The following is a 21,167-nucleotide window of genomic DNA, read 5'->3' on the forward strand; positions in this document are numbered from 1 at the left end:
TGATTTGGGATGCGGGCCTGGCAAACACAGCTTCGCCTGTGCGCCCACTTCTTGCAGGCGCCTCCACCCAGCGTCCCTGGGGGGAAGCCCGGGGTCCATTTCTTCCTCCGGAGACTTTAACTGAGCATGGCTGTTGGTGGGCGGGCGCTGGCTGCTCAGACACCCGGGCTGGAGCAGGCGCAGGGCCCTGGGCTGAGGAAGCACTGGGGGCGAGGGCTCGCGGGGGTTCCACCTCCTGGGAAGAACCTGCCGCTGACAGACCCAGGCCCAAGTGAGTCTGTGGAGAGGTGGAGGGGGTCTGGAGGCCCCCACAACTCAGGGTCATACACGGTCCCCCGGTCATGCCTCTGGGAGCCGGCACAGGAAGCAGCCGCAGGGCCCTCAGCTGTTTTGCGAGGAGCAGGGAAGAGACCAGGAGGGCCTGCAGGGGCTCCCGCTCCACCCCACACCTGCACTCGCGGGACGGAGGCCATGTGACTTGTGAGTGCGGGCTGGCACCGTGAGAACGGGATGGGGGGAGGAGAGAGACAGGGAGGGGGCATGGGGTGGGGGCGGGGAGGGAGGTCAGCTCAAGCTGCGGGGCTGGACTTGTCCTCGTTAAGAACCTGACGATAAAGACACACAGATTAGAACAAAACCGATGGCAGGCTGGTGTCGGGACTGTGGGGACTGTGTGCTCTGCGTAGCCGGGGCAGGATGGGCTGGGCTGTGGCTGAGGGCAGCACACTCTCAGGGGAGGGGCTGCGGTGGAGGGAGTCTGGCGCCTGCCTCCGAAGCGGAACCGGAACCGGCAGCTCTGCTTGCTGACCGACAGAAGCAGGGGCTCGGGGCCACGCCAAGGCTCAGGGCGCGAGTGGCACAGCCGGGGTGCAGTGTGGCCCCACACGCCGAGGACCAGCGGTGCAGGGCCCGGGACCAGCAATGCAGGGGCTGCTGCACGACGTGGGGACAGGCAAACACTTTTTTTTTTTTAATTTAAAGATTTAATTAATTTATTTGAGAGGCAGAGTTACAGAGAAAGGGAGAGACAGAGAGAGAGAGAGAGAGAGAGAGAGAGAGAGAGAGAGAGGTCTTCCATCCGCTGGTTCACTCCCCAGATGGCCACAACAGCCAGGACAGGGCCAGGCCAAAGCCAGGAGCCAGGAGCTTCCTCCGGTCTTCCAGGCAGGTGCAGGGGCCCGAGGACCTGGGCCATCTTCCACTGCTTTCCCAGGCCACAGCAGAGAGCTGGATCAGAAGTGGAGCAGCTGGGTCTCAAACCGGCACCCATATGGGATGCACTTCAGGCCAGGGAATTAACCCGCTATGCCACAGCGCCAGCCCCAGTAAATAAGTCTTTTTAAGAAGTGAGTTTGGGGTCTGGCGCTGTGGCATAGTGGGTAAAGCCACCACCGACAGTACCAGAATCCCATATGGGCACTGGTTCTAGTCCAGGCTGCTCCACTTCCGATCCAGCTCTCTGCTGTGGCCTGGGAAAGCAGTAGAAGATGGCTCAAGTCCTTGGGTGCCTGCACCCATGTGGGAGACCTGGAAGAAGCTCCTGGCTCCTGGCTTCGGATCGACCCAGCTCTGGCCATTGCAGCCATTTGGGGAGTGAACCATTGGATGGAAGACCTCTCTCTCTCTCTGCCTCTGTGTAACTCTGACTTTCAAATAAATAAATAAATAAATATTTTAAAAGCCTTATTTATTTATTTGAAAAGGAGAGTGAGGCAGAGAGAGAGAAGTCCGCTCGCAGATTTACTCCCTACGGCCGCAGGGCCAGAGCTGGGCTGCTCGGAAGCTGGGACCTGGCGCTCCCTCTGGGCCTCCCATCTGGGTTTGGAGGCCCAAGCACTTGCGGCATCCTCGCCACTCTCCCAGGTGCATTAGCAGAGCGCTGGATCGGAACTGGAGCCCGTGTGGGATGCCAGCGTTTCCGATGGTGGCTTTACCTGTCGCGCCATAACGCTGGCCCCCCAACTCACGTCTTATGGAAAGATTATTAATTTATTTAGTTGCAAAGTGGAGAGATAGAGTGAGAGACGGAGAGCTCCACCACCTACTGCTTCACTCCCAAAAGGCTGCAATAGCCTTGGCTGGGCTGGGCCAAAGCCAGGAGCTAGGAGAAGTGTGCTGGTCTCCCACGTGGGTACAGGGGCCTGAGCACGTGGGCCATCACCGGCTGCTTTCCCAGGTGCATTAGCAGGGAGCGGGATCAGAAGTGGAGCAGCCGGGACAGGAACCAGTGCCCATGTAGCATGCAGGCATCGCAGGCAGCGGCTGAACCTGTGACGCCACAATGCCGTTCCCTACACTTTTGTTTTTATTTTGTGATTCCAAAGTCAGAGAGACAGAGATCTCATCTGCTGGTTCACTCCCCAAATGCCTGCAACAGCCAGGGCTGAGAGCGGAGGACCCACTGGGCTCTCCCGTGAGGCCGGCAGGGACCCAGCCACAGCAGCCACCTCTGGAGCTGGGATGAGAAGTGCAGCCGGGACGGGAACCCAGGCCTGGTCTCAGACCCAGCCCTGCAGTGTGGCACGGGGGTGTCCCAAGCAGTCCCCGCTGTGCCACCGCCCTGGTCTGGCGGTGGCGCGGTGGTGAGGCAGCTGGTTCTGCGGGGTTCCCTGAGCCCGAGCGTGGAGAGGAGGCACCGTGGGGACTTGTCAGAGCATCCCTGGCGGGAGTGAAGCCCCCTGTCCCTGGGAACAGGTGTGGGGCCAGGTTAGGCTGGGGGGGTCTTGCTCCCCGCAGGGGCTGCTGCCACACCTGGACATTCAAGAATATTTTCCTCTGCTAGTCATGACCACGTGACTGGGGAGGCAGGCCGTGTAGCCTGGAAACGGCAAGGAATCTGTCGTCCTGGCAACCACTCACCACTCACAGACTCACGGGGGGAGGGGGGGGGGACGGGGCAGGGGGGGAGAGCCGGGTCCTACCAAGGGCCGCCCAGGGCTGGCCAGGCCCCAGCCACCTGTGCTGTCTTCCACGCTGTGGCAAATTGCCCAAGACCTGGGGTTTTGAAACAGTGAGATGTGTTCCCTCCTGCTGTCTGTGCCGAGGTTGTGGTCTGGGGCACAGGCGGAGACAGGCGGGCCGGCCCGGGAGCCCTGGGCGCTGAGCGGCGAGCTGAGCTCAACAAGCCAGCACAGGGCGGCGTGCGTGAAGGGCTCTGGGACAGGTGGAGCCGTGGGGAGGACTGGGCCCCCGAGATCTGACCTCCACGGCGTGCCCAGGGCCACCAGAGGGCCAGCTGCATGCAGGGGTCGGGGCCGCCCATCACATAAGCAAGGATGGCGGGGGAGGAGCCTGGGTGCCCTGGCGGTGGTGGGAGGCACCACCTGCTCCCACAAGGCTAAGTGGGGAGGAGCCTGGGTGCCCTGGCGGTGGTGGGAGGCACCACCTGCTCCCACAAGGCTAAGTGGGGAGGAGCCTGGGTGCCCTGGCGGTGGTGGGAGGCACCACCTGCTCCCACAAGGCTAAGTGGGGAGGAGCCTGGGTGCCCTGGCGGTGGTGGGAGGCACCACCTGCTCCCACAAGGCTAAGTGGTAGGTGGGGCAGGTCTGAGGGCCCTGAGTCTGCTTTGAGCCTTGAGCCTGAGGGCTGGGGGAGGTGGCACGTGCGCATGGTACAGGTAGGGGTTGATCCGGCCAGAGTGCTGACCCTGTCCACACAGAGGGAGCACAGCTCTGTGCAGTCACACAGCAGCCTGGGGCTTCAACCACAGGTGTGGGCTTCAAGCACGCTGAGAGGAGGCAGAATCAGAGAGCAAAGGTGGGGTGGAGGCAGGGCCTCAGGGGACGGACTGGGGTGCAGAGGGGAGGCCTGGAACCCCTCCCTGCTGGGGCCCCAGCCACCTCGCCACCTCGTGTGGGTGACCGACAGTGCCCCAGCCAGGCAGGCCGGCGGGCAGCCCTCCCAGACCCTTGGGTGCTCTGCTGCTGGAGGCTGGACCCCTTCCCCGTCCCCACTTCTTCCTCGCGTGCCCCCTGTGCCAGCAAGGCCCCGTCTTCCTCTCCAGAGCTCTCCTGCCAGACCTCACATCTCACAGAGCACTTCACGTCCCTGGGCCGCTGGTCCTCCCAGCCTGATGTGGCCCAGCCAGGGCCTGGGAGGCGCCCCAGGGCCCGCCCACTCCCCCCATCTCCACCTCTCACTGGCGGGAACCGGATCCTCGGACACGTAAGCCCGCGGGGTCCGGATCGCACGCCCACCCCTGGTGTTCTCTGGTCATGACCTCAAAGCCAGCCCCCACCGTGCCCTTGGCCAGCCACCCATGGGAGGCTGTGGGCGCGTTTCTTGCCGCCCCGCCCATGTGCGCGCCGGCCCCCTCTTGTCCTAACCTCCTCCTCAAGTCCACATCGTCGCGGGCTCCTGTGCTGAGAATCTTCTTTATCGGAAGAAAAGCCTATTTTCGAACTCTGCAGTGACCCATAGCGGCTGTGCGAGCAGGGCACCACGTGAAGTCGGGCTGGACGCTCAGGGCACCGACGGTGTCTGCGCCTCGTGGCTTCCGCCGTGCCTGGAACCTACATACCCTGCTCTCCTGGGCAGGCACCCGGCACAGCGTTCGGACCCCGGCTGGGGTTGGGGGTTCCGGTGCCGCAGGCTAAGCTGCACCTGGGGACAGCGGCCTGCCCTGTGGCAGTGCCTGTGTGAACCCTGGCTCCAAGCCTTCCCAGCCAATGCACCTGGGGAGCAGCAGAAGACGGCCCACGTGCTGGAGCCCCTGCACCCGCGTGGAGACCCAGATGGAGCTCCTGGCTCCTGGGTGTGGCCTGGCCCAGCCCTGGCTGTGCAGCCATCATCTTGGGGAGTGAAGCAGATGGAAGGTCTCACACACACACACCCGCTGCCCCAGCCGCCTTTCGAATGAACAAACAGATAAATAGATAACTAAATAAAAACATGCATCTTAAAAGCAAAAGATGCTGGCTGGCTCGAAGTCCTCCCACGTCAGCGTGCCTGGGTTCAAGTTCCAGCTTCCTGGGTAGCGCAGGTGATGGCTCAAGCAGGCAGGGCTTGGCACCCACGTGGGAGACCAGGGTTGGGCTCCAGGCTCCTGGCTCCAGCCCGGCCCGGCCCTGGCTGCTGTGGCCATGTGAGGAGTGAGCCAGCGGAGAGTCCTCGGTCTCTGTTTCTGTTTGCCTGTCTTTCAAATAAGACAAATAAATAAAACTTTAAAATCTGCTCTTAGCAACTTTGAAATAGGCATTACATTATCATTAGCGGTGCTTGCCAAGGGTTAGGGTCAGGGTTAGAGCCCTGGGCCCTGGGACCCCCTCCCTCCCCCAGCCTCTCCTGTCGCTGCCCTGAGCCCTGGGGCCCCCTCCCTCCCTCCCAGCCTCTCCTGTCCCTGCCCTGTGCCCTGGGGCCCCCTCCCTCCCTCCCAGCCTCTCCTGTCGCTGCCCTGGGCCCTGGGACCCCCTCCCTCCCTCCCTCCCTCCCTCCCAGCCTCTCCTGTCGCTGCCCTGGGCCCTGCTTAGGCCCCACAAAACCCCCCGGGGCCTGGCTGAACTTGGGGCTGCATCTTGCCCCTGGCCGGGCAATATCTTGTCATCTGCCCACCACCTTTCCTTTACCTGCTCACCCACTGATGGGCACCCGGTGGTGGTGTGCCCGTGCCCATGCTCACGCGTGTGCACCCGGTGGTGGTGTGCCCGTGCCCATGCTCACGCGTGTGCACACGGTGGTGGCGTGCCCGTGCCCATGCTCACGTGTGTGCACACGGTGGTCGCGTGTCTGTGCCCACGCTCACGCGTGTGCACACGGTGGTGGTATGTCTGTGCCCACGCTCACGTGAGTGCACATGGTGGTGGCGTGCCCGTGCCCACGCTCACACGTGTGCACATGGTGGTGGCGTGCCCGTGCCCACGCTCACGCGTGTGCACACGGTGGTGGTATGTCTGTGCCCACGCTCACGCGTGTGCACACGGTGGTGGCGTGCCCGTGCCCATGCTCACACGTGTGCACACGGTGGTGGCGTGCCCGTGCCCACGCTCACACGTGTGCACATGGTGGTGGCGTGCCCGTGCCCACGCTCACGCGTGTGCACACGGTGGTGGTATGTCTGTGCCCACGCTCACGCGTGTGCACACGGTGGTGGCGTGCCCGTGCCCATGCTCACACGTGTGCACACGGTGGTGGCGTGTCTGTGCCCACGCTCACGCGTGTGCACACGGTGGTGGTATGTCTGTGCCCACGCTCACACGAGTGCACATGGTGGTGGCGTGCCCGTGCCCACGCTCACACGTGTGCACATGGTGGTGGCGTGCCCGTGCCCATGCTCACACGTGTGCACATGGTGGTGGCGTGCCCGTGCCCACGCTCACGCGTGTGCACACGGTGGTGGTATGTCTGTGCCCACGCTCACACGAGTGCACATGGTGGTGGCGTGCCCGTGCCCACGCTCACACGTGTGCACACAGCACTCGGTCACACTCTGGGCTCAGCAGAGTGCGCTAACTCTGCCCTTGGTTTCCAGAACGGCTCCACTAGTGGACACGGCCACCGGCAGTGCCCGGGGTCTCTGCCCTGTACCCCAGCAGCGCCCGTTGTCTCATCTTCCTAGTGGCAGCCCCTGGGACAGGTGCGCGGTGACCCGTGGCTGCACCGTCCCATGGCTGCATCATGGCTGCAGCATCCCCGTGGCTGCACCGTGGCTGCACCGTGGCTGTGATGTGGCCCTGTTCCTCCCGACCTGTTGACCCGTTGGATGTGTTCTGAGAAAGGTCTATGCAGGTCTTTCGCCTACTTATTCATGAGAGGAGGAGGGCAGGGGAGGGAGGGAGGGAGAGAGAGAGACATTCAGATCCCCCATCCAGTGGTTCACCCAGGTCTCCATCACAGGCGGCAGGGACCCCGCCCCTGTGCCATCACCACTGCCCCCCGGGATCCACACTGGCCGGAAGCTGGAGCCAGGGGCCACAGCCAGCCATGAGCGCGGGTGTCCCCGGTGGGACAGGGGCGTCTCAGCTGCCAGCTAAGTGCCCACCCCGTGTTTTAAAGTAGGCTGTTGGGTTTCCTGCCCCCGAGTTGTTTTCTAAGCTTTACCTGGACGGTTTGCTTTGCACTCATGTTTGGAGAACAGCGTGTAAGCCTCGCAGCTGGCTTCTCCGAGCCCCTCGAAGGTGCCACATCCTCTCGGGTTCCCAGGGAGGCCGCGCTCTCCCCAAGCCGCCTTCTTTGCTTCCGGAAGTTCTCCCGGGTGTCCCACCTCTGCCCCTCCAGCTGCGTCCTCGGTGACTTCCGCCGACTTCCGGTAACGGGGCCTCTGTTCAGCTGCTAAGCCGAGTCTGCGCGCACAGCGGCGTTCCCGAGGTGGAGTTCCCGGTACTGAGAGCGCAGCAGTGCTATTCAGCTTATTCACGAAGCGCGCAGCCACACCTGTCTACTTTTAGAACATGTTCCTTTTTTAAATGGTCACCAATCACGAAAGACTTTGGCACCGTGTGCTGATTTGGGAGGCTGGCGGCTCAGAGCTCCCGTCTGCTGGGTCTCTAACCTAGGCCAGGGCTAGGTCAGGCTTAGCCGGAAGCCCTCTGTGGGCGGCAGGGACCCCCGCACCTGCTGCCTGCCAGGAAGCTGGAGTGGGAGGCAGAACCAGGACTTGAACCCCGCACTTGGTCATGGGGCGGGAGTCCCAGCGCTAGTCCAGACGCCAGCACCAACACGCGTGACCTCTCCTCCTTGGCCCAACTTCCCGTCTGCCTTCCTCCAGCGTCGGGAACACGCTGGCCTGCCGACACACAGACACACACACGTGTGCGTGTGCGGCGGCTTCTTTTACTGCGCTCGGTTCTTTCCGGGTTTCTTTGACCTCCTCACTCGAGGCCCTGTGTAACTAAGGATACTTCTGTGTCTGACGCCTCCAGTTTCAGAAGTTTCAGATTTAAATCCAGCGGTGTCCGTCTTATCCCGAGGCTTGTTTTCTGGGTGTTTTGCCACTTTTTATTTTGCACTCTCACTGGAGTCGCCTGGCTCACCCTGCTGGGTGCTCCGGCTGCTGCTGGCCCCGGGCCCCTCCCCACAGCTGGGTGGGGTCTGTCAGAGCTCCCCCAGTCCTCTACTGCAGATCCCTGAGGTGAGGAGGGGGCTCAGCAACCTGCCGGGGGGGGGGGGCGACTCCCCCCAGCCCCAGCCCCTACCAAGGCCTCCAGGCACAGACCTCCGCCCCCTGGCCTGGGTCACTGCCACGGTCACGCAGTACTGCTCTCCCAGGGTTCCCTGCAGGCCCCACCAGGGCGGCGCTCCATGGCCTCTGCCCGCTCCCAGGCCCTGCACAGACTCTGCCGGCGGGACGCCCACCCCCAGCCCCCAGCCCCACGCGGGGCAGTGCCGGCCGGCACCTGCAGGCTTTGGGCTCCACTGTCTCACTGCCTGGGTCGCTGGTGGACTGAGACGCTTCTCTCTCAGCCTCCCCAAGTTTGGGAACTGTGCAGGAGCCGCGCCAGCGCCTCCCCTCCACCCCCCCAGGCCAGGCCCCCGCACGCCGCGGTCCACTCCGGCCTTGGCAGTGACCGCTCCGGGGCAGGGAGGGCACAGGGCCTCCAGCACTGCCATGCCACCCCGGCGCTGAGTGTCCCTGGTCACTGCCCGAGTCTCCCTGTCCCCAGTCTGTGTCCCCCGGTCCGTGTGTCTCCCTCTGGTCACTGTGTCGTCTCCCCACCCCCCCGTCCCGTCTCTGTGTCCCTGGTCTCTGTGTGTCCCCTGGGCTGGGAGCTCACCCCCCACCCCCCGGCGTTTGCGGTGCGCCCGGGGCAGCAGGGCCCTCGCAGCTCAGGGAGGACCTGGTCTCAGGCCCGGCTCAGGAGGGCACGTGTCTTCTGTCTCCTGAGACCCGGGGCAGCCGCGACACCGACGGGCGGGCGCGGGGACCGAGGGCGCCGCCCGGCTCGGGGTCCCGCCCTCTCGGGGGAGCGTCCCGGGCCGGCGCTGCAGGGGTGGCGGTCACAGTGGGCGCCCGCCGAGCAGAGCCCGAGCTGGAGACGAGGCTGGGGCGCGTGAGCCCGGTCTCTGAGCGGCGACCTCCGGCCCGGCGGCTCCCCCGCCTCCCTCCGAGCCTTTGTGCAATTCGCCTCCTCTCGCAGTGAACGCTCTTCCGAGCGTCTCCAAGGGGGGGGGGGTCTCGGCCAAAGCGAGGCGGGGGGACGCTGCCCGTGCCCGGGTGCGGGAGGAGGCGGTGGGGAAGGGCGCGGCGGGCCGGGGCGGTGACCTGCGGCTGGGCCGAAAGCCCCGAGCGCTCCCGCCCCGCGCGCCTTCGCCGCCCACGCCCCCGCGCGGCCCCCGCCCCGGCGCCGCCCCGCCCCCCGCGCGGGGTCCGCGTCTGCGGCTGCGCCCCCGAAAGACTGTGCGCGGGTTCCGGTCCGCAGGGAGACCGAAGGGCACCGCTCCCCGCGCCGCGCCGCGCCGCCGCCCGAGCCCGGAGTGCGGACACCCCAGGGATGTGAGTGCGCCCCCCGACCCCCGCGCTCCGCGCTCCACGCCCCGACCCGCGGTGAGCGCCCTGGCGCGCGCGCGGCGGGCCGCGGGAGGGGGCTCGGCGCGGGGCTCCCGGCCCCCCAGCCCAGGGGTGGGAGTGGGGACCTGGTGCCGCCCCTCCCCCATCGGCAGGTGCGGTCCGCGCCGCCCTGGTCCTGCCCCTCGGGTCCGGACGCACCTCCCGCTCCCGATGCCCCCACAGGTGCGCGCTGGGGGCCTCGGAGCTGCCACCACCCGGCAGCTCTGGCGGCGGTGCGCGATGGTGGATGCCCGGGGCGGGGGAGGGGCCGGGCGCAGGGCTTTGCGCGCCCCGGGCCGCCCCCAGCCTCGGATTCCGCGGGCGGGTTGCGTTCTGAGGCCGGAGAAGGGGGAGGGTCCTTGGGTTGGACTGCTCTCCTGACCGAGGCGTTTCCCTGCCAGGCCTGCGCCCCAGAGGACCCCTGCCCGCAGCCCCCGCGCCTCCCCTAGGCCTGCCCGGAGCATGTTGCCTGCAGCCATGAGGGGCCTCGGCCTGGCGCTGCTGGCCGCGCTGCTGTGCTCGGCGCCCGGTGAGTCGGGCCGCGGGGCAAGGCAGGTGCCCGGCGCTCCGGGAGCGCGGGAGTTGGGCTGCCCTCTTCCGACGGTTCCGCACGCCTCGCGGACCACTGCGACCCCTTCGGACCCCGGCCGGCCCTCGCTCGCTGCGCCCCAGCTGTGCGGTTCTCCCCCAGCGCCTTTCAGAGTCAAGTCCTTCCTGGCCTGGAAGCCCTCAGCCCCGGGGGTGTGCGAGGCCGGGTGGGAGCGTGCAGGAGGCAGGGCAGGTTTGAGAGTCGTGTGGCCAGCTGCCTTTGCGTCCAGGGAGGGGCCGGCCTCCTGCCTGTCCTGTAGGGTAGGGAGTGCACCTGGGTCTTCCGGAAGGGGTGATCCTGTGCTCCTGGCTCCTGACTCCGGAAGCCTGAGCCCCCTGCGGGAGGGGCAAGGCTGTCCTGGAGGCACCTGCCACAGGTGGGGAGGGGCGGGGGGCAGGGGCTGGCTGGCCTGGTCATCCTTCACCCATGCCTGCCCAGCTCAGGGCCTGTGGTGCCAGGACTGCACCCTGACCACCAACTCCAGCCATTGCACCCCGAAGCAGTGCCAGCCGTCGGACACCGTGTGCGCCAGCGTCCGCATCACGGACCCCAGCAGCAGTAAGTGGGGCCCTGGGTGGGGGTGCTGGGGCGGGGCACTGCCCGGCTTGTCCCTCCTTGGCTGCTTGGTGGCCTGCTCTGTGCAGTTGAGAGCGTGGGTGGATAGAGAGCCTGGGCTCTGATGTTTGGGGGTCCTGGGCTGGATGGGGTCCTGAGCTGACCTGGAGGTCCTGAGCTGGCTGGGTTCCTGGGTGGGGGTTCTGGGCTGGCTGGGGGTCCTGGGTGGGGGTCCTAGGCTTGCCAGGGGTCTTGGGCTGGCTGGCAGTCCTGGGTGGGAGTCCTGGACTGGCCAGGGTTCCTGCACACGTGTCCTGGGCTGGCATGGGTTCCTGGGTGGGGATTCTGGACAGGCTAGGGGTCCTGGTGTATGTGGGGGTCCTGGGCTGGCAGGGGTCCTAGACTGGCAGGGGTTCTTGGGTGGGTGTCCTGGACAGGGGTCCTGGACTGGCTGAATTTCTTGTGTGTGTGTTCTGGGCTGGCAGGGGGTCCTAGGTGGGAGTCCTGAGCTGGCCAGGGTCCTGGTTGGGGTCCTGGGCTGGCCGGGGTCCTGGTTGGGGGTCCTGGGCTGGTTGGGGTCCTGGGCTGGCCAGGGGTCCTGGTTGGGGGTTCTAGGTGGGAGTCCTGAGCTGTCCAGGGTCCTGGTTGGGTCCTGGGCTGGCCGGGGTCCTGGTTGGGGGTCCTGGGCTGGCCGGGGGTCCTGGGCTGGCCGGGGGTCCTGGGCTGGTTGGGGGTCCTGGGCTGGTTGGGGGTCCTAGGTGGGAGTCCTGAGCTGTCCAGGGTCTTGGTTGGGGTCCTGTGCTGGCCGGGGTCCTGGGCTGGCCGGGGGTCCTGGGCTGGCTGGGGTCCTGGTTGGGGGTCCTGGTTGGGGGTCCTGGGCTGGCCAGGGGTCCTGGTTGGGGTCCTGGGCTGGCCGGGGTCCTGGTTGGGTCCTGGGCTGGCCGGGGTCCTGGTTGGGGGTCCTGGGCTGGCCGGGGGTCCTGGGCTGGTTGGGGGTCCTAGGCGGGAGTCCTGAGCTGTCCAGGGTCTTGGTTGGGGTCCTGTGCTGGCCGGGGTCCTGGTTGGGGGTCCTGGTTGGGGTCCTGGGCTGGCCGGGGTCCTGGTTGGGGGTCCTGGTTGGGGTCCTGGGCTGGCCGGGGTCCTGGTTGGGGGTCCTGGGCTGGCCGGGGTCCGGAGCGGGGGGCCCGGGCTGACCCGGAGGCCTCGGGCGAAGCTCCAGGTGCGGGCACGCTGTCTCCCAGGCAGGAAGGACCACTCGGTGAACAAGATGTGCGCCTCCTCCTGCAGCTTTGTGAAGCGGCACTTTTTCTCAGACTACCTGATGGGCTTTATTAACTCCGGGATCTTGAAGGTCGACGTGGAGTGCTGTGAGAAGGACTTGTGCAACGCGGCCGGCGGGGCGCGGCGCAGCCCCTGGGCCCTGGCCGGGGGGCTCCTCCTCAGCCTGGGGCCTGCCCTGCTCTGGGCTGGGCCCTGAGGCCCCAGCGTTCCAGGGTGTCGGAGCCCATCTCCCTGCGCCCACTGCTGTCCCTCTCCAGCTCGGCCTTGGCCAGCTCCATGGTCGGTGGCTCTGGCCCGCCCAGGACGTGAGCCTTCTTTGTCCATCCACAGCTCCACGTCCCAGGCGGCCAGGCATCACCAGGACACCCTGCGCCCGGGCAGGAGGCCCCGGGGTGAGGGCAGGGGGCTGGGACTCCTGGGTCCCTGAGGGGAGGGGAGGCCAAGCCAGGCAGAGCCGAGCAGCCTGCTCCCAGGGATCTTCTGTGGAGAATAAAGTTACTTCTGAGTCCTGAGACCGGGTCTGAGCCTGCGTGGGGGTGGGCAGGGCCCTGATGGGATTGGGGGGGGGGCAAGGCCGGCAGCCACCCGTGCTTGAGGCCAAAGGGTGTGGGTGCTGGGTGGGTGTGCCTACAGCTGCCCTGTGGGTGCTGCAGAGGCTTGGAGCCCCTGTGAGAGCTGACATGAAAAGCACACAAGATAGTCTCTGGGGGGACTCAACTGTGCCCACGGAGCACTCGCACACTCACCTGTGCCCACAGAGAAGCACCCGCACACTCACCTGTGCCCACAGACACCTGCGCACTCACCTGTGCCCACGGAGCACCTGCACACTCACCTGTGCCCACAGAGAAGCACCCGCACACTCACCTGTGCCCAGAGCAGCTCCTGCACACTCACCTGTGTCCACAGAGCACCTGCACACTCACCTGTGCCCACAGACACCTGCACGCTCACCTGTGCCCACAGAGCACCTGCACACTCACCTGTGCCCACAGACACCTGCACACTCACCTGTGCCCACAGAGCAGCACCCGCACACTCACCTGTGCCCAGAGCAGCTCCTGCACACTCACCTGTGTCCACAGAGCACCTGCACACTCACCTGTGCCCACAGAGCAGCACCTGCACACTCACCTGTGCCCACAGAGCAGCACCTGCACACACACCTGTGCACACAGAGCACCCGCACACTCACCTGTGCCCATAGAGCACCTGCACGCTCACCTGTGCACACAGAGCACCCGCACACTCACCTGTGCCCATAGAGCACCTGCACGCTCACCTGTGCACAGACACCTGCACACTCACCTGTGCCCACAGAGCACCTGCACGCTCACCTGTGCACAGACACCTGCACACTCACCTGTGCCCACAGAGCACCTGCACACTCACCTGTGCCCACAGAGCACTTGCATGCTCACCTGTGCCCACAGAGCAGCACCTGCACACACACCTGTGCTCACAGAGCACCTGCACGCTCACCTGTGCCCACAGAGCATCTGCATACTCACCTGTGCCCACAGGCACCTGAACACTCACCTGTGCCCACAGAGCAGCACTCGCACATTCACCTGTGCCCACAGGGCACCAGCATACTCACCTGTGTCCACAGAGCGCCTGCACACTCACCTGTGCCCATGGAGCACCTGCACGCTCACCTGTGCACACAGAGCACCTGCACACTCACCTGTGCCCACAGAGCAGTACCTGCACGCTCACCTGTCCCCAGAGAGCACCTGCACTCTCACCTGTGCCCACAGAGCACCCGCACACTCACCTGTGCCCACAGAGCACCCGCACATTCACCTGTGCCCACAGAGCACCCGCACACTCACCTGTGCCCACAGAGCAGTACCCGCACATTCACCTGTGCCCACAGAGCAGTACCTGCATGCTCACCTGTCCCCAGAGAGCACCTGCACTCTCACCTGTGCCCATGGAGCACCTGCACACTCACCTGTGCCCACAGAGCAGTACCTGCATGCTCACCTGTGCACACAGAGCACCTGCACACTCACCTGTGCCCACAGAGCAGTACCTGCATGCTCACCTGTGCCCACAGAGCAGTACCTGCACACACACCTGTGCCCACAGAGCACCTGCACACACACCTGTGCCCACAGAGCAGTACCTGCACACTCACCTGTGCCCACAGAGCACTCGCACGCTCACTGTCCACAGAGCACCCGCATACTCACCTGTGTCCACAGAGCACCTGCACACTCACCTGTGCCCACAGAGAAGCACCCGCACACTCACCTGTGCCCACAGAGCAGCACCTGAACACTCAACTGTGCCCACAGAGCACCTGCACACTCACCTATGTCCGCACACTCAGCTGTGCCCACAGAGCACCTGCATGCTCACCTGTGTCCACAGAGAAGCACCCGCACACTCACCTGTGCCCACAGAGCAGCACCTGAACACTCAACTGTGCCCACAGAGCACCTGCACGCTCACCTGTGCCCGCACACTCAGCTGTGCCCACAGAGCACCTGCACGCTCACCTGTGCCCACACACTCAGCTGTGCCCACAGAGCACCTGCACGCTCACCTGTGCCCGCACACTCAGCTGTGCCCACAGAGCACCTGCACGCTCACCTGTGCCCGCACACTCAGCTGTGCCCACAGAGCACCTGCACGCTCACCTGTGCCCGCACACTCAGCTGTGCCCACAGAGCACCTGCACGCTCACCTGTGCCCGCATACTCACCTGTGCCCACAGAGCAGCGCGCCCCACTGGTTTTGCACACAGGTGCTACAGCTGTCCCTGGCAGCCCCTGTCGGGCACATGGGGACAGATGTCCCCACTCCACAGCTACTTCTGGCTCCCACCCAGGTGGCTGCACTGCGACCTCTTGGCTGAGAGCCGCATCAGCCCACACAGAGCCTCGTGGCTGACTTTGCCTCCACCGACACCTGGGGGTGTCGCACACAGGCAGCCCCTGAGGACGAGGGCCCCCCCCCAGTGTGGGAGGGCAGAAGGAGACTGCTGGTGGATGGGGGCTACCCTGAGGGTCCTTCCTGCTCCAGCAGGGGGTCTGTGATTTCAGCTGTGAGTTCACAGCGCCTGCTGGGGCTCTGCTGGCCCTGAGGCCCGTGAGGGCAAGAGGAGCCCACCAGGGCAGAGGCTGCCCTAGGTCCCAGAGAGGGAGGCCAGTGTCTGGGGACAGTGACAGCAAAGGGGACAGTGACCTCAAGCGGCCACAAGAGAGAGGACTGGGGAGGCAGCCTTGGGCACCAGGGCCATCAGGGCCTTGGGGACGGACATCATTGGCTTCTCTCAGTCACATAGCCCTGGGGTGTGAGTGCCCATTTCCTCTGCCCTGGGGAACGGGTAGGAGGCAGGGGTGTGCAGGTCGGGTCCTCAGCTGGCCCAGTGGGTGACCATGCGCTCTGCTCTGGTGTAGGCCCAGAGCTGGCACTGCGGTGAGTTTGTACACGTGTATGTGCATGTGTGTGTGCAGGTGTGTATACATGGGTGTATCTGTGTGCCGTGTGAGTGCATGTGTTTGAGGGTGTGTGTTCATGTGTGTATACGCGTGTGTATCTGTATGCCCTGTGAGTGCACCTGTGTGAGGGTGTGTGTGCAGGTGTGTATACACGTGTGTATCTGTATGCCCTGTGAGTGCATGTGTGTGAGGGTGTGTGCGCAGGTGTGTATACATGGGTGTATCTGTGTGCCATGTGAGTGCATGTGTGTGAGGGTGTGTGTGCAGGTGTGTATACATGGGTGTATCTGTGTACCGTGTGAGTGCATGTGTGTGAGGGTGTGTGTGCAGGTGTGTATACATGGGTGTATCTGTGCGCCCTGTGAGTGCACCTGTGTGAGGGTGTGTGTGCAGGTGTGTATACACGTGTGTATCTGTATGCCCTGTGAGTGCATGTGTGTGAGGGTGTGTGTATACACGGGTGTATCTGTGTTCCATGTGAGTGCATGTGTGTGAGGGTGTGTGTGCAGGTGTGTATACATGGGTGCATCTGTGTGCCCTGTGAGTGCACGTGTGTGAGGGTGTGTGTGCAGGTGTGTATACATGGGTGTATCTACGTGCCTGTGTGAGTGCATGTGTGTGAGGGTGTGTGTGCAGGTGTGTATACACGGGTGTATCTACGTGCCTGTGTGAGTGCATGTGTTTGAGGGTGTGTGTTCATGTGTGTATACGCGTGTGTATCTGTATGCCCTGTGAGTGCACCTGTGTGAGGGTGTGTGTGCAGGTGTGTATACACGTGTGTATCTGTATGCCCTGTGAGTGCATGTGTGTCAGGGTGTATGTGCAGGTGTGTATACACGTGTGTATCTGTGTGCTGTGTGAGTGCATTGTGTGAGGGTGTGTGTGCAAGTGTGTATACATGGGTGTATCTGTGTGCCGTGTGAGTGCACGTGCACGTGTGTGCTTGCATGTGTGTATACACGTGTGTATCTGTGTGCCGTGTGAGTGCATGTGTGTCAGGGTGTGTGTGCAGGTGTGTATACACGGGTGTATCTGTGTGCTGTGTGAGTGCACGTGTGTGAGGGTGTGTGTGCAGGTGTGTATACACACGTGTATCTGTGTGCCGTGTGAGTGCACGTGCATGTGTGTGCCTGAGTGTGACTCCTGGGCTCTGCAGGCAGCTGGAGGCCCAGCACGATGCTCTCCCCGGCGGTGCATCCCCCAGTCCGCTGGCAGAGGCCCAGCCCTCCACTTGCCCTTGGGGCTGGAGGCTGCAGGGCGGGGCTCCTGATGGCCACGGCAGCAGAGTGGACTCCAGGCAGCCCGCACACACGCACTCGGGGGGCAGCGCGGTACCGGAGCCGCTTGTGTTAGGAACTCGCTTTCCTGGAAGCGTGGTCAGCAGGCTCTCAGCTGCCCAGGCACAGGACCAGGCACCCTGCAGATGTGGGTGCTCTGTCTCCGCCCCACAGCTCAGTGTCTGCTGCTGTGGCCTTGGCAGGGGCTCCTGGGCGTGGAGCCTGGGCCTCCTCCCGTGCTGCCCCTGCGTTCATGTGTGCGTTGGGCTTGGGTCCGGCTTCGTTCACCTTAGAGGCGCAGTTTGTTCAAGGTTCCGTGAGACTCCGCCCAGAGGCAGCCCTCTGTTGTCTGGTGACACTGCCACACGTTTCCCCCGTGAAGGACCAGGGGGCGTCGTGAGTCTGGTGCTGCCCCCCGCTGCCGTGGCGAACCCTGGTGACGCGTTCTCCTCAGAAACCACAGCCAGATCCCAGATCCCACTGTGAAGTCTGCAGCACGTTCCCACCGAGCTTGGTCCATGCTGGCCTCTGACAGCCTTGTCCAGGAGCTCAGGATCTCGGTGTGGGCCACGGCGGGGGCACTGCTGGGGGAGCTCAGACTACTCCATAACCCTACCCCTAAACCCTACCCCTACCCCTACCCCTACCGCTACCCCTAACCCTGCGGGGGGCGGGGCACTGCCTAGGGAGCTCAGACTACTCCATAACCCTACCCCTAACCCTACCCCTACCCCTACCCCTAACCCTGCGGGGGGCGGGGCACTGCCTAGGGAGCTCAGACTACTCCATAACCCTACCCCTAACCCTACCCCTACCCCTAACCCTGCGGGGGGTGGGGCACTGCTGGGGGAGCTCAGACTACTCCATAACCCTACCCCTAAACCCTACCCCTACCCCTAAACTACCCCTACCCCTACCCCTGAGGAGGGTGGGGCACTGCCTAGGGAGCTCAGATTACTCCATGACCCTACCCCTAAACCCTACCCCTACCCCTACCCCTAAACCCTAACCCTAACCCTGCTGGGGAGTTACCGCCTGGGGAGCTCAGGTCATGGCATGAGGTTCTGCTGGGGATGAGGGCACTGCCTGGGGAGCTCAGATTAGGCATAACCCTAACCCTAATCCTAACCCTAACCCTGCGAGGGGCGGGGCACTGCCTGGGGAGCTCAGATTACTCCATGACCCTAATGCTAACCCTACCCCTAGCCCTACCCCTACCCCTAATCCTACCCCTACCCCTACCCCTACCCCTACCCCACCCCTAATCCTGCAGGGGGGGTGTTACCGCCCAGGGAGCTCGGGTCACGGTGTGGGGTTCTGTACGGGGCGTTTCCCCAGGGAGGCAGCGGCTTGGACGGTGTGTGCTGTGTGCTGCCCAGCGGGTGGGGTCCCCCTGTGTGGGGCCTGGGCCAGGGCTGCACTGTCTCTGTGCCGGCCCTTCGGTTTGGAGGGGAGCCGCTGGCCACTTCTGCTGCAGGCAGGTGGGCAGAAGCGGGGGTGGGGGACCTTCCCCCCAGTTCCCAGCCCAGAGTCTGTAGCTGGTTCTGCTGCCCCTGCCCCAGCGCTTCCCCCCGGACTGCGGGTGGAACCCCTCTCTGGACCCTGAGTTCTGAGCTACCGAGGCTCCTCCTGCCTTTCCTGACTCCAGCCGGGTGAACAGGGTCCCCGGCTCCCTGCCCCCGCCCCTGCCCCTGCAGGTGTGAGACCTGAGCCTGGATCAAGGTGTAGCTATTTTAAATTAGGCCTCCATCTTGTAACTTGGGCTGACCAGGCCCTGAACCCTAAGCCAGAAGTAAATAAATGAGCTCACCTTGCGATAAACTCTCCTAGCAACAGCCGATTAACAGATAACAGAGAAATGCCTAGAGTCCCTGGTGTCTTCTCAGGGCAGATGAGGTGACTGATAGCTACCCCAGACCCTGCGGTTCGGCACGTACACCCCGGCAGCTCGGACCCTGTGCTTCGGCCAATCAGTTCAGAAGGCATCCACCCCAAAGCCATCCAGCCACCTTTAGGAGGCCCGTTCCCGCCACTGGACGCACTGATCAGTTCTAGAGATGTCCTTCGAATCTCCCGCGGGACGAGATGATTTGCTAAATGGTACCATGATGTATAGAATGGCTCTGAAAACCCCATAAAAACCCTGTCAACTCAGACCCGCTGCGTCGGTGTTGATTGAGAGACCAGGCCGGACCTGCAATAAAACTCTTGTGTGCTTTACAGCGGTATGGGCTCCTTGGTGGTCTTGGGGACGACTGAACTGGCCATAGCACAGGAAGGACACGAGGGTGGCACCCGCGGGCTTCTGGGCCTTGTCCCAGCTCCTGCACAGGGAGACCTCCCTGACGCAGGCAGAGCCCAGGTGCTGCGCCCGAGGTCCTGATGAAGAGCCAGGCAGTGGCTCCAGCAGCACACCCGTGGTGAGCAGAGCTGGCCCTCAGAAGCCAGGAAGGCTGCGCCCACAGGTCACATGTGTGTGCGTCCGTCCCTGTCACTGCTTGCCCTGAGCGAAGCGCTGGGTTCTGGGGACAGGGCAGAGGGTAGGAGACAGGAGGGGCTGCCTGTGTGTGTGCGTGCACGTGCACGTTCAAGTGTGAGAGTGTGCAACTGCTGGCCCTGGGTTTCCCACGTGCCCTCGTGGTCTTTCCAGCGGGCGCAGCCCCCTGCCCTGCGCGCCAGGGCCGCGCTGCGCGCTGTCTCCTGTTTCCACACGGCTGTGGTGCGGTCCTGGGCAGCCTGGGCTCCTGTCACCCAGGGCTCTCAGAGTCACGTGGGCGTTGGCCGGCCACGTCCATCGGCGGCCGCTGCCAGGGGTGGGGTCTGGAGGCCCCCTCTGCGCACGCGTCCTCCCTGCTGCTGGGGACGCTGCTCCTGCGTGGGCGGCTCGGCCCGAGCGCGCGTCCCCTTCGCGCTGGGCGCGCTCTGCTCTCTGGGGCTCCCCTGGGTTTGCTTCCGGGCGCTTGTTTGTGCCAGGTGGAAGTTCCTCTCCCTTGAGCTCTTTCGTGGACACTGGCAGGGAGGCAGCGCGTGGGCTCTCCCAGGGCCAGCCCCTGAAGGGAGTCAGGGGCTGTGGGTGAGGGTGCGGGGTGCGTGAACGCGCGCGTGTATGTGTGCACGCGTGTGCAGGCGCAGGGCCGGGCAGCAGGGCAGCTGTCTCCCACATCAGGAATCCTTGCTCCACTGTGGGCAGGAACGCGAGGGGCCTCCACCCCATGCCTGGGGCTGCAGGGCCTGACCCACGGGAGGCTCCTCGTTCCTAGACGGCAGCAGGAGACGCAAAGACCTGCTCAGCCTGAGCCAGGAGGAGACGTGGCCCCTGGGGTCACTCCTTGAGGCAGCACCAGGGGTCCCCAAACAGCCAGCGGAGGGGAGGGGTCAGGGATCAGGTCACCCTTGGCAAAGGCCGGCCGTGAGCCTTATGCTGCGACCCAGCCTCCCCGGGGACAGAGGCCTGGGATGCACAGGCCACTCGCCTTCCCGAGAGCCTCAACCCAGCCCAGAGGGGTGTGTGGGCAGGCGGTGAGGGCACAGGTGAGAAAGGGGGCGCATGCGAGGCCAGGGTTGGGCCGGCTGGGCTGAGCCGGGCACCGTGGGACATGGGGGCTGCTTGCTGGAAGACTGGGAGCAGAGGGCGAGGCCCTGGGGGGGCACCAAGTCAGCTGCCATGGCCTTCCTGGGGAGGCAGAGCTGGGTCGGGCTGGGGTGCTGCCCTCAGAGCTGTGTGCTAGAGCGGGGCTCACACCTCGGGCTCCCCGAGCCCCCACACTGGGGGTAAGGCAGGCTGGTCTGGTGGGGCTCTGGCCTGTGGCAGGAAGGGGTTCTGTTGAGCACAGAGCATGATGGGTGAGGGTGGATCAGGACTGTGTCTAGGACAGGCAAGTGTGCCTGGGGAGGAGCAGCCCCCCTGCCCCCCGACAAGCCCCCGTCAGCATCTCCTGTCCCCACTGTCTGCAAACGCTGGGCTGAGGGGTTCCGCTCCAACCCCTCCTGGGCACTGGGCCCTGCCCCTGCCCCGAGGAGCTACAGCTGGGCGGTGTGGACTCCTGGGGCAGTGCCCGGGTGGTGTGGTTTGTGGCCTTGGCCCGGGCAGGATTGGAGGGGGACCTGTCCATGAGTGTATGCGTGTATGTGTGTGTGGTGTACCTGTCCATCGGAAGGAGCAGGCTGGGGGGCAAAGCCTCATCAGGAAAACAGTCATTCCCCGAGACTGCCCTGGGGCTCCCCTGGGACAGAGTCATTCCCCCAGACTGCCCTGGGGCTCCCCTGGGACACAGTCATCCCCCAGACTGCCCTGGGACTCCCCTGGGACACAGTCATTCCCCCAGACTGTCCTGGGGCTCCCCTGGGACAGAGTCATTCCCCCAGACTGCCCTGGGGCTCCCCTGGGACAGAGTCATTCCCCCAGACTGCCCTGGGGCTCCCCAGGGACACAGTCATTCCCCCAGACTGCCCTGGGGCTCCCCTGGGACACAGTCATTCCCCCAGACTGCCCTGGGGCTCCCCTGGGACACAGTCATTACCCCAGACTGCCC

At 64.8% G+C, this 21,167-nt stretch overlaps 1 protein-coding gene across 1 annotated transcript; it reads left to right on the top strand.

Moving 5' to 3' along the window:
• The first annotated feature begins 126 nt into the window (after positions 1-126).
• LY6H (lymphocyte antigen 6 family member H) lies at positions 127-12,102 on the top strand. The gene is given in 8 exon segments (XM_062189406.1): positions 127-271; positions 7,213-7,243; positions 9,354-9,427; positions 9,484-9,570; positions 9,573-9,594; positions 9,883-10,010; positions 10,509-10,628; positions 11,867-12,102. Coding segments are annotated over 8 exon segments (843 nt in total).
• Positions 12,103-21,167: the final 9,065 nt, after the last annotated feature.

The sequence above is a fragment of the Lepus europaeus genome, chromosome 4, assembly GCF_033115175.1.
Source record: "Lepus europaeus isolate LE1 chromosome 4, mLepTim1.pri, whole genome shotgun sequence".
Lineage (NCBI taxonomy): Eukaryota > Metazoa > Chordata > Mammalia > Lagomorpha > Leporidae > Lepus > Lepus europaeus.